The following is a 16,230-nucleotide window of genomic DNA, read 5'->3' as shown; positions in this document are numbered from 1 at the left end:
AAAAATTCCCTTTTGTGAACCCTAATGATTAACCATCAAAGACCACTAAAGCATCTCTTACTCCTTTCTCTGCTCTGCAATATCAAACTCAAACATCAGTCACCATTTTTCTTAACGAATGGAGCACAGCTCATTCCCTTAATAAGTGAATGGAAATGATTCACAGAGTAAAGCAAAGACCAGAGGGAACAAAAGCCTAGGATCAAATGAGTTTTTCATAGCATAATAATTATCCATAACTGGTGAGTCCAAGACAAATCCTGAAATTGATGCTTGCAGCATAACAAAAACTTGCCTGCTCCCCTGAAAGGGAGCTCATGGTGAAAAGCTCTAAACAAAGCCTTTGGTGCTCTGTCACTACAACTGTAATTATCCTGGCTTAAAGACCATTTGAGGTGAGGTCCATCTGTCAATATCAAATATATTGGTTTAAGTAACTACCTTGCTGGAAGATATTTTAGTACTGGTTAGAGAATTCCAACTTCCACCACCCAAGGAAAAAAGAAATATAAACAATGTACCTTAAAATATTTTGGAGTGTTACTATCTTTTAAATAAACTCCAGACATACTTTTTTCAGGATCTTGTGAATCTTGTGGATGCAGTGTTTGATGACTCTCAAAGAAGGGGAAAAGAAACTAAAGCTTCACTCATTCAAAGCTTCTATGCAGTAAACAGGCTGGAGTAGTAACATATTAATGAGTTTATCTGGAAGTCAATTCTGAAACCTTAAGCATCTGGATATCATGATGATTTTAGTCAGTGTTTACTTCTAGAGTAAATAAGCAAAGGGGAAAAATCCTCAAAGTAGAAAAGCACAGATACTACAACCAAGAATTGACCATGCCAGAAGTCTTTCATTTTTTTTCCCCTTAGGACACCATTCTCATTCTCCATAGACTTACCAGCTGTGATTTGTTTATGCCCTCCACCCACAGGAAGTGATATCTTGAGCTTGTTTTCATTCCTCTGAGAAGTTCCTGTTGACTTGTTCAACCAGATTCCTAGACTAAGCATAGTTAGAAGAGCAGGTTGTAACCATCCTGCTTTAGTCTTAGTGTTTATAGGGGCAGATGACTGGGAAAAGAGAAGAATTTGACTTTCTTCTTCCTAGATGCAGTGTGTGGGCCATCTGTTTTCTCAAGTGGACATACAGTATTTACTCTTTAGATCACCTCCAATAGCCTCAATTTTTTTTTTATTGAAGCCTGCTTCCCTAAAAGCCCTCCCCCCCCAAAAAAAGAGTTATGATTGGCCTTACTGTGGTTCACTTAGAATCGATTTGCTACTTTTGTAAATTTTCCAGTGCATGAGGGATGTTCTGAGGGTTTGATTCTAGTAACAGGTGTCAAGTATTTTCACAAGTTAAGAGGAGAGGATTTATGGGATTGTGTTGCTAGAAAGATAATTATTTGGTCTTAAGAAATTAGTTTCTTGGCATCACAATATTGGCATCTTCCAATTAAAGGATGGACTTTTCCAAGAGATAAATTTATCTGCAAATGAATTTATGACTAAGAAAACTGCCTTAGTTGGGATTTTGGCTATCTATATCTTAGTAGGGATCCCCAAGGACTAAAAAAAATTATCAAGGTGTGACTGAATTCCAAGCAATTGAAAGTTTTTTTTTCTTGGCTCTGCCTGGACAAGAATATAAGAATAAAAACCAAACAAACAGAAGTCAAATACAAGAATCTTATGCTAAGGCAACCCCCCAAATATTCATGGGACATAAAAATATAGAGGAAAAAGTCATTCCTTCTTCATTTTCCTTCCAGTGTCATTAAGTAACTAAACTGTCAATCCACACCAACCTAGGTAGTGTTGATTTGAACATGCTGACTTGTATTACAAATAACTCCAGAACGCTGGCAAAAGCATGTGTACAGCCTGGGTGGGGTATACTGCAATGCCTAGGAGAAGACTTGTCCTTGGCATTTCCCTTTAGGATTAGGGTTATGGCCACTGGAAATTCTTCCTTGGGCTGTAACAGCATATCCTTGTCCACATGTATATGAATGCATATGAATGTTGGGTGCTGATTCCACACAAAAAGGGCCTAGCAACAGTCTAAGTAGATCATTCTAGCTCCAAGCATGTAAAGTATGCATTATGGTCCCAGAAGCACTGGCACAACTATGGGGGTAACTGAATCCTCATATGCCTAGCATCTCCTTCATTCGCTAATGGGTAACTTGAGAATTTTCTAAGTGTGGAGAATTTTCAGTTGCGGGCTGTAAAATGTTTCCAAATATGCCAGTGTACACTTTGGGCTATGGAGACTCATCAAAAAGTGGTGAGGGACGAGAAAACAGGTAAAATGAAGAATATTTATAGCTGGGAGCTACAAGATCAGGAAAAAGCGGTTCACATAGGACTTCATCATTGTCTAAGCTAATGGGAGACTATCATTTCCATAAAGAAACATGTGGAAATAAGTTTAAGTGTTGATTCAAATTAGACATAAAGAACTTGGTTGTGAGGTGATTAAAAAATAGAAAAAGGCACCAAGGGAGCACGCAAGTCAAATTCCTAAATATCTCTAAAAACATGATAGAAAGTGACCTCTCCTCAATAATTAATGTATTCCTTTCTTTGGAGACAAAGACCTAAATCAGAAGGTAACCTTAGATGTGGACCTCTCGTTGATTACATACCTTCAATATCTTTATCTGCTTGGTTAGATGCTTGTTGGCTAACTTCACGAATACTCTTTCTATGCTTTTCAATTAAACTTTAAACTTGAAGGTTATTTTTGTAACTGTTGTTTTCATGAATTTTTACTTATAGAAACATAAGTTGTGTTTCAGTGGGGGGAAATAAATATTCATATTGTTAGGTTATTTCAATGATCAGTTTCATTCTTTTTTTTTTATTATTCTTTTTACCATGTAGTGGCTTTTCACTCACTGTTTGGGTAACTACTATGCATGCAATTTAACTATACAGTTTTATATGTTAAAATACAACCAAACACAGGTAACTTGAGACAAACAAGAAAACAAATGGAAAACATGCTCAAGAAAACTGCTATTTTGTTAACATCAAATCACTGGCGAGCATCAGTGTATAAATGTTCAAAAGTGTGAGTATATATTAGTTATCTTTTTTTAAAAAATCATGAGAACAGTATTCAGAATTGAATATATGGGCAAACACTGTTCCTTGCATAAGAAGTTTTGCTTTTCTTTCGCATGCATTTCATTCCTTATATATCTGCCCACCATGAGTAATCCCCCTCTTTTTTTAAAAAAATAAGATTAGATACCTTAAAAAATGGTAAGTACAGAACGCCACAAAGAACACAGAGCAGGTAACAGTGACTAAACATTAAACTCTGTGAAACTCGAATGGTACATTTTGGCACACATGGGTGAATATGTTAATGTTTATTAATCTAAAAAATGAGAAAGTATTATAAAAATATAAGGAGTAAAAAAACCCTAGACAAGTTAAAATAGAGAAAGTCTTTAAGCAAAGTCATTTGCGTTGAACAATATTTAACATACCAAGTTTCCATCTAAAGTAATCAGAAGTTGACTTATCTAAATCCCACATGTTAAGAGAAGCAGTTAAGACTAACCTCCCCAAGGTTCTGTGAATTGGTTAGTTAATATGCTGTGATTCCACATTTCAGCGTCACTGGGAATATTATTAGTTCTTTTTCTTCTATTTATATTAGAAAAATAACCATTCTTTAAGTTACTGTATACAATAAAAGCAGATCTGTAGCTTGATTTCAATAACTGATAATTTCTTTAATAACTATATGTATGTTCTTCTACCAACTTCACATACCTAGAGAGAGAGAGAGAGAGAGAGAGAGAGAGAGAGAGAGAGAGATACTTAATACGCTTAATACACAGATAACAATGCTTTTAAAAACAGAACTTACAGCAAAACTTGGAATTTCACATATACTGGGTATGCACAATTTATAACTACCATGGGTATGTAATATCATCCAGATTATAGAGTTATTTTTGCAACACTATATTATTTGGTACTGGCAGGAAAGATCTTGGCCCTTTCAAAAAAACTTGCTACCTACCCAATGCTGTCCACAGAAGTTCTTCCCAAGAAGTCTTAGAAAGGACCCATAATATCAGAAAAATGAAAGAAATCATGAAACTCGAGGACTTTTAGGTCAAGGAGACACTGAGTAAGCCACAAAAGATAGTGCTCCTAGATGTGAAATTGCTATTGATTTTGTCTCCAGGTATTTTTCTCTTCACTCCTCCTTTCTAATCTCTTTAAGATATAATTCTCAGTCTGTGCCTTGTCTCTTTACAACTTCCACTCCAATACTCCTGGTTCTGCCTTCTGGGGTCAAAGTAAGTCTAATCACTCTTATACATGACAGCCTTTGTGTCTTCTCCAGTTCTTTTAAGGAATCCCCACATGAAATAGATTCAAATACCATAAGTTATTTTTGGTTGACCTCCTCTGAATATGTTCTACCTTATGAAATTTCATCTTTAATTATGGCATCCAGAAATGTAAAAGATACCCTGAAATGTGACCTGAAGAAGGCAGAATACAAATGAATTATCTCCCTGTTCCTGAAAACTATGCCTGTCCTACATGGAACAAGGCTATCGGCCCTCATTTTTCCATAGCATGTCCTTACATGCTCACATTGTGTCTCTGTGTCACATTTTAGAAATTCCTGTAATATTTCAAACTTAATTATTATTATATCTGCTATGGTCATTTGTGATCAGTGTTTTTTAATATTACTGTAATTGTTTTAAAGTGCCATGAACTAAGCCCATGTAAAAGGGCCAACTTAAATGGTAAATGTTGCGTGTACTCCACCGACCAGCTCCACTGACCAGCAATTCCCATTTCTTTCCCCCTCCTCAGGCATCCCTATTCCCTTAGACACAGTAATATTGAAATTAGACTAATCAATAACCCTACAATGGCCTCTAAGTGTTTAAGTGATAGAAAGAGTCATGTCTAAATGAAAGGAAGAGTCAACAGGCGGGGCAAACTTCATGGTTGTCCTACTTTAAGAAACTGCCACAGATACCCCAACCTTCAACAACTGCCACCCTGATCAGTCAGCAGCCATCAACATCAAGGTGAGGCCCTTCACCAGCAAAAAGATTATGCCTCTGTGAAGGCTCAGATGGTGGTTAGCATTTTTAGCAATAAGGTATTTTTCAATTGAGATATGGCCATTTTTTTAGACATAATACTACTGACCACTTAATAGAATACAGTATAATGTAAACATATCTTTTATATGCACTGGGAAACCAAAAATCTTGTGTGACTTGCTGTATTATGATATTCGCTTTATAGTGGTAGTCTGGAACCCATCCCATGAAATCTCCAAGGTATGCCTGTATTCTGCCCGCAAAGATCTTTTCTTGGGTTCTATCTCTGTTCATTCCAATTCACTAATTTTCCTGACTTTGTGCCATTTGTGTATTTGATAAGCATTCTATCTATGCTTTTAATCAAATCATAGATTTAAAAAAATGGGTCCAAGTACTCAAGGAACCTAATTGGAGACTTTTTACCAAATTGATATTGAAATATGAACAAATCCTCATTCATTCAACCAATTTCTACAAGAATATCAGAATTTTGCTAAAATTTAGTTTAATGATTTACAGCTTTGCCATGATCTAGAAGTTGCATAAAGTTGTCAAAAAATAAAATGAGATTATTTTGACATTATTAGTTCTTCATGAAGCCATGGTGACTCTTTCTAATAACTACTTTTCTCGCCGTTCAATAACAATTTCCTTAATGATAGAGTCCAGAATTTTCTAAGGAATCAAAGTCAATGTCACTGGACTATATATCATGTATACTGTTTTCTTCCTCCTCCCATCTCCCTATCCTCCTTTAAAAAATCAGGCCATTTGTCCTGCCTCAGTCCTGTAGTATTTCCCCTATTCTACCCATTTTTCAGATATCACTGATAATAGCTAAGCAATCACATCCACCAATTATGTTAGCAATGGAGAATATAGTTAACTTGATTTTTTTGAGGATAACTATATTTTCTTACTATTTCTCTACTTATCTTACATATTTATATTCATACATTTTTTTCCCAGCATCTGCAATGCAAAATCATTCTTCCTAGCAGAGAATACATTAAAAAAAAAATATTTGAGCAACTCTCTGTTTTTTCTGATGTAATCACTTGTAATCATCTAATTTACTATATGCAGAAATCCTGACCCCCTTTGAGTCACTATTTTTTTCTCCAATAAAACTGTTAAAAAAACTCACTAGTCATTTTTAACGACCTTAACTTCCTTTAATAAATGTTTCATGGTTGATTCTCCATTTAAGTTCCCAGTTATCTTTTTAAAATCATATTATACATGGGGTTATTTATTTAAATTAAGAAAGGTATTTGTGTTTAAAAATCAATGATTCCTCCTCACTATTTCATCCGCTGATATTCTTTTGTAGAGCTGTATTACAAGGACTCTAACAGAGACTTTAAAGTTTCATGGGAGTCAAGGGGATAATTCTCTTACTGTGGGTCACACACTTCTCCTTATTCAACACAAAAATTTAAAGATGCAGTTTTAAGTTTCCATCATGGCAGTTAGGTGGCACCATGCATAAACACCAGACCTGGAGTCAGGAAAACCTGGAGTCAGGAAGACCTGAATTGAAATCCAACTTCAGACACATACAAATTGTGTGACCCTGGATAAGGCACTTGAACTGTTTGCCTCAGTTTCCCCATCTGTAAAATGGGGATAATAGTAACACTTACCATCCAGGACTATTGTGAGGATCAAAGGAGATAATAATTATAAAAACACTTAGCATAGTTTCTGGCACATTGTTTATGATAATGATGATGCCGCTCCATTATACTTGTTTTTATTATATATGATCCTATGAGAAATCCAAGACTCCTTTTGTTTTTTCTAGTTTGAGTTTAATATCTTTAACCCAAGTCTCTCAAAGTAACTTTAAAAATTTACATCTTTGAGAAATATTTATAACCTGTTAATATTCTACACTGTAGGGTTGAAAAAGTGTAGGAAAAATGCGGTTCCTAAGACTGTGTAGCCAATCAATAGCTCCTGGTTCCTATAAGCTAATTATTAGATAACTATGCTCCACTGATTCTGAAATCTGTTAGAATCTTAGGACACTAACATCAGAGCCAGTACAGTCCACGGTCCACTGTAAGTCAATGAGAAAGAGAAAAGCACACAGTCTTTCTGTACGTTGTTTATTCAACAGCTTATACAACCACATTTGCATTTCAACCCAGCATGGTGATGGGAAAAGAAGTATTATGGATAACTGAAATCCTTTATGGTAATACAAAAATATTATTTTAGGGAAAGCTTCAAATTCCTTCTCCATGTGCCCTACTAAAAAGGAACAAAACTTACTGGATTCATTTTTACCTTCTTTTCTTCCCTTATCCCGTTCATAGTAGCAGAACTAGGTAACAGTTCAATGAAAGAAAAAGAGACAGCAAGACAGGAAAATCAAAGGATCTATATAATATATAGACTAGAGAGTCTCTCAATAAGCAAAACTGATTGTTCCAAATTGAATGCTATTTAATATCTACTATTTTGTAGAATATATCTTTTCTCCCGAATATCTTGGTGTGATGAAACAACGCCGTAACAGTTTGACAATTACATAATTGTATTCAAATATATTTTAAAGTTCTCCAATTTTTTTTTAAAGCATAGGCTATTTGATAAGCAGGCAATTACAACTAAAGGATTCAGGAGAGTTGAACCCTTAAGCAATTTTATACAAATTAACTTTCATGGCAAAGTTGGCTTTAAAAGAGAGAAGAAGGAATTGAGAGACACAAAGGGAATGGTTTTCCAGTTGGAAAAGTACATCAAGCATTTTACAAGGACTTGATAGTGGAATACAGCTTACTACTTAAAGTGCATATATGAAGTTGATTACAGCAATTCAGTCAGATGAAATGAAAACGCTACATAGAAGCAGATTACAGAAATCCTTGACTATCAGAATCAGGGGTTATACTTTATTTGGTAGGTGATAGTTTATTTTAGTTTTTGTTTATCATTGGAGTGGTCACTAAGGTGTCCTCTGCTACCATCTGCAAAGAAGCACACAAAGTAGCTGATGGCACTGTATTTTTTCCCTGGCTAAAAAAGTATAATGGACATTGTTCTTTTTGTTATCATTAATGGGCATGTTCTTTGTCCTGAGAAAGGATGACTATACCTTGAGAAAATGAGAGAGTTGAGGAAAAAGAGGAGGAAGAGGAGAAGGAGCAGGAGGAAAAGTAGAATGTAGAAGGAAAAAAGAAAAAGAGGAGGAAGAGGAAGAGAAAGAAAAGAAAGAGGAGGGACACATGCAGAAAGGAGAGGGCACAAAATGGGAGGAGGAAAAAGAAAAAGAGGAAAGGAAGGAGGAAGAAGCAGAGAAAGAATAAAAGCAGAGAAGAGGAGAAGAAGGACGAGGAGAAAGAAAGGAGGAAATAATGGTAATGGTAGAAGTAACTCTAAGGCTAGGGAAGAGATAAAGGCAAGGAGGAGGAGCAACTAGTTTGAGACCAGAAAAAATGGGTACAAATCCTCCCTTTTCCACTTGCTACCTGTATGATGTCATGCAAGTCACTGGGACCGCAATTTGCTAATCTGTTAAATGAGTGGGCCGAACTAAATGTCCACAAATATTCTTTCTAACTCTTAATCTATATTCCTACATTCTTTGGTGGAGAGGAAGGAGCTAGTAGAGATTGAAAGATTAAAGATATGTGTGTTTGTGTGTGTTTTTGTCCTTCGTTGCTGAAGAAGACCATGCCATCAGAGAAATAATGACATGACTTGCACTTGACTTTGTTTTGAGTGAGGGAGGGCCTCACTTCTCCTCCAGAGCCGTCTGACCCCAGTGACCAGATATTCATCAGGATGACTGCAGATGACCCAGGATGAGGCAATTGGGGTTAAGTGACTTGCCCAAGGTCACACAGTTATTGCGTGTCAAGTATCTGAGGTGAGATTTGAACTCAGACTCCTGACTCCTACACTGGTGCTCTGTCTATTGCACCACCTAGCTGCCCACAAAGGTATACGAGAGACAGAAAGATAGAAGATCATGGGAATATCAAGAAAGGATGGATAAAGCTAAAAAGTATCAACTTTGTGCTCTCAGTTCATACTTTTCCTCCTCTTTTTAGTCATAAGAATATCATTATAGATTTTGTCAGAAGTCTTGGCAAAACAGCTCTGTGAAGTCCCTAAAAGAAATGAAATTAGTTTGGTACAACTTGCTCTTAATGACCCCATGTTAGCTTGTCAAGTTCATCGCTTTACTTTCTACATGCTCAGCCACCACTGCTCATTATTAATGATCTAGGCTTTTCGTTTAGGGTCAGTATTAAGTTCACTAATTTATCATTTCCCTTTTCGAAAACTGGAGCTTTACTTAGTCTCCTTCAGGCTTTTGACACTGTTCCTACTCTGTGATTTCTAAGTGATTAACAGTGAATCCATGAACATATCTGAAAGTTGTTTCAAAGTCCTGAGACTTCTAGACCTGGACACTCAAACTTATGGAAACAGATGTGTTCTCATACTATACATTCACTTCTGTTGGGCTACAGTTTCTTTATAATTATATCCATTTGATTATTTATACTTTGAAGGTAATTTTCCTCAAAAGAGTAAGAAGCAAAATTGAAGTTAGCACTCCTTACTGTTTATTAATTTTGACCTATCTGTCCCAATCAGTTTGAACAACCTTTCCCTTATTCTTCATGTTCTGAACATACCCATTCAGTTCAATAAGCTAATGATTTTACTTCGCCTATGTCACAATTTTCATTTGATTGTGGACTTGAGCCTTCTTGATGCTACCCTCCTGCCTGTGATACAGATTTATACGTATCCATGGAAGTCTGACCCTATCTCTATAGTACGTCCATAACTTTTTAAAATCTGAGGTCATTGTAAATCTCCCTAGTACTCACACAGATTTCTTTTAACTTGACCCACTTCTTCTTTATTAAAATTACAAAATTGTATTGATAATATCATGTTTGAAGTTCTCTCACCCATTCTTTTTTTAGAATCTCTGGGCAGAGAGGACCATACTTAATGTTGTTGAAAGGGTGTATAATGTGTGAATGTGCCATTCAGAGTTCTCTTTTCTCAATTATTATAAACTCTAAGGTGACATGATAACTTCATCCTGTGGAAGTTTCCTTTCTTCCTACTTTACCAATTTGCTTTCCTTGCTGGACAAATTCTGTGAAAATAGAAACTCAGCGTTACATGGAACCTCAAAGGCCATGTAATTCAACTTGTACTCAATCAAGAACACCCACTAGAACAATGGTGTCACATTCAAATAGCAATGGATGCCTTCTGGCTACATATTAACTTGGAAAACCACAAATTAATTATGTAGTTAAGCATTTCCCAACTACATTTGAATCTGGTCAAGCTGTTCAGGGTTTGACATCTCTCCTCTAGAGACTCCTCAATATGTAGGCTTTCCACATTCAACAGACAGCTTCAAGTGAAAGGTGATCTGTTTCCCAAGGCATTCCATTCCTCTTCGGGATACCCCTAATTGTTAAGATTTTTTTCCTCACATTAAGCCAAAATCTCCTTCTCTATCACTTCCATGCATTTCCCTTAGTTCTTCTCTCCTTGGCCAATATAAAAAGCAAAACCAAAGATAAAAAAGCGAATTCTCCATGGCAGATATCAAATGTTGGAAAATAGGTATCAAGTTCCTAGTCTTTTCTTCTTAGGCTAAACATCTAAGCTAGTTCCTTAAAGTAATTCTTGTGTGGAATGGGCTCCTTTCCCCGTACCCCTTACAATCTGGATGTGTCTCCTCTAGTGAGCCAAGATTTTCCTAGAATTTGGTGCCCAGGACTGATCATAACATCATAATATTCCAGAGGTAGTCTGAACAAGCTTAGTACTGTAAGACTACGGACTCCCTTCTTCTGCTATCTACATATATTTTAATGTGGCATGAGATCACCTCAGCTTTTTTTTTCTTTGCATTCATGTTGCATTAACCATACTTTTACCCTCTTGTACTTGTGAACAACACACACACACATACCAACATATGTATAATATATATTTAAAATCTTAATATATGATTTTATATTTATCTCCATTGAATTTATTCTCAACAGGTTGAGAACATCATTTTAGCCTGCTGAGAACTTTTGGAGTCTTGAATCCATCTTCTGACATGTTAGTTATCCCTCTAATATTATTATCATCAAAAAATTTAATGAGCATGCTGCCTATGCCTCTATAGATTAAAAGTGCTACATGGCATAGGCAGGGCTCTGCATTGTCTGTCTGGGAAATTCTACAGGGACCAGAACTTTCCTCTGAAAAGGGAAATTTGTTTTTCTTTTCCTTATAACTTAGTCCAGGATTAAACCAAGACTACGGATAGGCTCTCTTAGTGGGTATGGGAGAGGGAGAGTAACTTAAGTCCTACCTGGATTCAACGTTAATCAAAGTTATAAACTAGGTGTTAATAATTCTTAGATATTTCCACTGAATCAATCAATCAACTCAAAGCAAAAACTAGGTATTTGTGGGATAGCTGGTCCCAGATTTTTCGTGAGGGCAAAGTTTTTGTACCAATTGGTGGTTATATTTCACATTAGTAAATATCTCTTTCTAAAAGCTAATTGTCTGACTTGTAATCAATAGAGAATAAACCAGCGAGAGTTCATGAGAAATAATACTAGAAAAATCCCTAAACCATTGAGTGCTACTATTATCAGGAGTGAAATAATCGATCACTCCGCCTGTGAAAGTGGGAGCTGGGAGAGTAAACCAAGAGGAGCCTCTACATTATGGACACTCCATTAACATCTTTCAAATTAGATAATGACTAGTTAATGACTAGTCTTGGTCTGGTCATTCAATTAGTTCCAAAATCACCTAAACATGTATTTATTCCATATGTCTCTCTGCATTTATGCAAGAATAGCATGAACATCTTTTTTTTAAATTTTTTTTGGCTGAAGTCTAGGTACACTATTTCTATAGCATTCCTCCGGTCTATGAGAAAAATAACCCTGTCAAAAAAAGCAATATGACTGGGTAGGTGTGATTCATTCCTAATGGGACTCTTTTTTTCTACCCCTTCTCAAGTTGTTCAAAAAACATTCCCTCAATAAAATGCTCTAGAATTTTACCAGGAATCAAACTCACAAGCCTATATTTATCAGCTTCCACTTTTTTTTCCATTAAAAAAACAAAAAGAGAGAAACTATTTGCCTTTTCCAGTACTGTATGACACTTTCAAAGCCAATAGTTTAGCTACCAAAAGTTCTTATTGTGACTCTGAATGCAGTTAGTAAACTGAATTCAACAAGGTACTCTTTTTCTGTTTTTAATATAAACTAGTTATTTACATGGTATCTCCTTCATTAGAACATGAGTTCCTTGAGATCAAGAACTGGTTTTGTGTTATTTTGGGCATCCCTCACACTTAGTCCAGTGCTAGGTATGTAGTAAACACTTAATAAATCCTTGTTGGTTAATTCGTCATATGACTTGGATTTCCAACCCTTCATCTCTTTCAGATATTTTTTCAGGTTTTTTTTTTTTTTTAATTTTCATTTCAAGGATAATTCTCTTTGCTCTAGAACACAGGCAGGAATATAAACAGGAATAACTCAACAAATATTTATTAAATGCATACTGTTTGTAAGATACTATGATATGAACAGGTAAAGGTAAAAACAAAATAGTCCTTGTCCCCAAAGAATTTCCATTTACCTGAACTAGTCCTCCATCCTTTGTGCTGTTCATGATAATTTCCTATCCACTTCTAAACAATGGTCCTATTCCTTCTTTGATCTTCCCACCTAGCCCTTTTTCTAATATTCTTTTAAAAATTATCCCTTTTACTTCCAATCAATCAACAAGCATTTATCAATTTCCTACTATGCGCCAGGCACTCTGCTAAATGCTAGGGATGAAAAGACTCTCAAGGAGGTTACATTCATCACAAGATTCAGCTCACTCTGAATTTTAGGTTTCCTCTATGACTAATGTCTCATCTGTGTTCTCATGGAACCATGCTGTGATTAGTATTCATTCTGCATTACCTCCCTGGCTTCCACAGCCTATACAGGTATTTTTAAAGTATAAATTGGTTGCTGGGTTTTCTGATTTTCCAATTTTCTTAAGTTCCTTTTCTCTGCCTTCTGAGACATGAGATTGCCAGTAAAGCACGAACAGATCAGATACTCTGCTGTTAGCAGAATAAGACTCGTAGCAGATGTGTGCATAATTGAAGTCCCCAACCACTACTATATCTTGCCTCTTTGCCAGTTCTTTTTTTTTATTTGTTTTAGGAAAATATCCATATCTTTTATTTGCTCCAAATGTTTCTATATATTTTTTCTTTCAACCAAATCCTATCCACCATCGTTCTCCCTATGGATTTCTAGGAACAATCTCATGAATTTACAATATCATGCTTTCTTTGATCTAATCCTTTTTAACAATCCTTTTTTTTTTAATATCTAATTCCTTGTATACAATTGTAAATGTGGATGTGGGGGGGGCATTTATGAAAATCTTGGTTTAGAAAATTGGATCTAGTCACACTCACACACACAAAAAAAACTGTATTCCTAAGTTGTAGTACAATAATTTAGTTTGTAGATTTTATACAGTTAGTCCTCACTTGAAAATTAGAATTTTCAAGGGAACTTGGTAACATGCTTATTCTGTTTGTTGCAATATTAATAGATTACAATGACAAATAAAACCTAGCTTGAACTGTAATTACCAAACTCTTAAAATTATTTTATTTTGTCAACATCTTAATTTTAGGTTAATACAATATGACACAATTTTCTACATCACTTTGCTTGTAGTGAGATTTTGTAGTCACATCATTTTTTAAAAATTTCAATATTTCACTGGTTGGGGTTTTTATTTTTGCTTTTTTATTAATCATATTATTCTGTATTTTCCATTTCATTTTTACTATGAAAACATACGTAGTAATAGATCATTTATTTCTTGAGCTTATGTTCCTTTCTCTCATTACAAAACGGAGCATTTTTTTTGCAAAATTGAGGGAAATTCTCCCTAAAAAAAGCAAAAAAATTTCTTTTGCTATGCTTATTTTCATAAAGGGAACATCATTTTTGTCTTCAATTGAAAGGCAAACTTTCTCTGTATCTAAAAATAGGATTCTATTATTTTATTTCTTTGAATGTTGCCCACGGTCAATGAACGTTAACTTGAATTTGTATTCCTTTGCAAAATAGAAACAATAAAGGTCAATACTTTGCTAGAAAATAGACATTAACACTTGGTAAGTACTAGGGATATATGCTGATCTTGTTTCTAAACACTATATTGTTATAAATCCAACTAAGAAATCTCAAAATCATAATCATAGAATCACAAATTAATAGCTCTAGAATTAGAAAGGTCTTCAGAGACCATCCTATTCAACCTCCTTCATCTAAAGTTGAAGTAAAAATGGTGGTAGGTAGGTGAAGTGGTAGAGTTTGAAGGTCTCAGACTCAAAAACTGTCTAATCCAAATTGTAGCTAAATACTAATTCACAGTACAATATCCTTGACAAGTTGTCATTCGATCTTTGCTTTAAGACTTCCAAAAAGGGGAGGAAGCCCACCATAGTGCTCTAATCATTCATTTTTTCCTCATATTGAAAATATTTAATATGCACTTCTACATTTTCTACCCTGTTGCTCCTCATTGTACCCTGGTAGCCCAATCACAAGTCTCATTCTCCTTCCAAATGACAGAACTTCTATTACATGAAAAGTGCTATTACCCTCTCCTATCTTCTCATCTCTGGATGAACCCAGTTCCTTTAAATGAATCTCATATGGCATCATCTCCCCTCATCCTCCTGGTATCTCTTCTCTGAATATATTCCTGCTTTACAAAGTCCTTCCCCAAATATTTCACCCAGGACAGAACACTTTAGTGAAATGTGACTTGACTGATAGCTACTAAAACTTTGGGATAAATATTTCAGATTGAGTGGGGTATTTTTTAAATGATTTTCTTAGGGTATATGCCTACTAATGGAATCTCAGTAAATGGTAAAAGAACTTTTGTGACTCTTTCTTTTGCATAGTTACAAACTGTTTTCCAAAATATTTTTTTTTACCAATTAATAGTTCTATCAGCAGTGTATTATGCTTATCCTTCCACAACCCTTCTGAAGTTGGCTTTTTCCAGTCTTTTTTTTTTTTTTGAGGTTTGATTAGAACAAAGTAAAGTGAACTGATTTCTGCCTTTGCTTTGGATGATATACTTCTATTCTCTCCATCTAATTAGTATATTTTGTTGTTGTTATCACATTGTTGAATGATATTTAATTTGTAGGGTAATAGATCTCATAACTATAGTCACTGAAACTATTGTCTCAACATGCCAGTCAACCCCTAAATTTTATTTTTCAATGTGCAGTGGATTAAAAAAAGATCCAAGTATGGAATTTTATATATTTTCTCCAATTAAACTAAACTTAGTCGATTTAGCTCCCATTTCTAGATTGTTAACATCTTTGGGGATCCTTACTCTAGCACCCTTCCCTAGCTTTGTGTCATGTGAACATCTGAAAAGCTTGCCATTGTCTATTCAAATTCACTAATAAAAAAATATTGAACAGGTCAGAACCAAAGACAGATCCACTGCAGTTCATCTTCCATTCAGCAGCCACAGTGACTTTCTGAAAGTTTGGATCTCTCAATGTCCCATTGCTACCTCAGTAAACTCTAGTAGCTTCCTATCATCTTTAGGATCAAAGAAAGTCTTCTGTTTTGCATGTGAAGCTCTTCTAACATTTACTTTCCACTTTTCTAGTCTTCTGCTTCACTTACCTTCACATTCTCTACAATCCAGTTGCACTGACCTCTCTAATATACCTTGTAAACACCATTCTTTCACCCATCTCCATGTCAGAAAGGCATTGCCCAGTCACTTCTTTCTCCTATTTTCTCTGGTTTCCTTCAGATTTCAGCATAAATTTCACCTTCTGCAGAAGACCTTTCCTAGTCCACCAAACTTCTAGGTTATCTTTCATTTCATATACATAAACACAGTCACACATATAGGTATATGTACATGTATACACATATACACATACATATGTACACATATTATTTTATTATATTATATATTTACCTATATCAAATAATATATATTACATATATGCATATGTGTGGATAGATAGATAGATAGATAG

The 16,230-nt window shown here is 35.2% G+C and overlaps 1 protein-coding gene across 5 annotated transcripts in view; it reads right to left on the bottom strand.

The window, feature by feature from the left end:
* The window catches only part of C4H8orf34 (chromosome 4 C8orf34 homolog), a 451,431-nt gene that overhangs the window by 28,844 nt on the left and 406,357 nt on the right, over positions 1-16,230 (bottom strand). For 4 of the 5 annotated variants that reach the window (XM_072604793.1, XM_072604789.1, XM_072604791.1 and 1 more), the window contains one exon: positions 3,371-3,798. In XM_072604793.1, coding sequence (XP_072460894.1) covers positions 3,791-3,798 — 8 coding nt within the window. In that variant the 3' untranslated portion in view covers positions 3,371-3,790. Of the gene's footprint in view, positions 1-905; positions 1,010-3,370; positions 3,799-16,230 lie in introns of those variants that run through there. The other variant, XM_072604790.1, reaches the window with a different exon arrangement.

This window comes from Notamacropus eugenii, chromosome 4 (assembly GCF_028372415.1).
Source record: "Notamacropus eugenii isolate mMacEug1 chromosome 4, mMacEug1.pri_v2, whole genome shotgun sequence".
Classification (NCBI taxonomy): domain Eukaryota; kingdom Metazoa; phylum Chordata; class Mammalia; order Diprotodontia; family Macropodidae; genus Notamacropus; species Notamacropus eugenii.
Note: the sequence above shows the minus strand (reverse complement) of the source record. Positions and strands in the feature narration are given on the sequence as shown.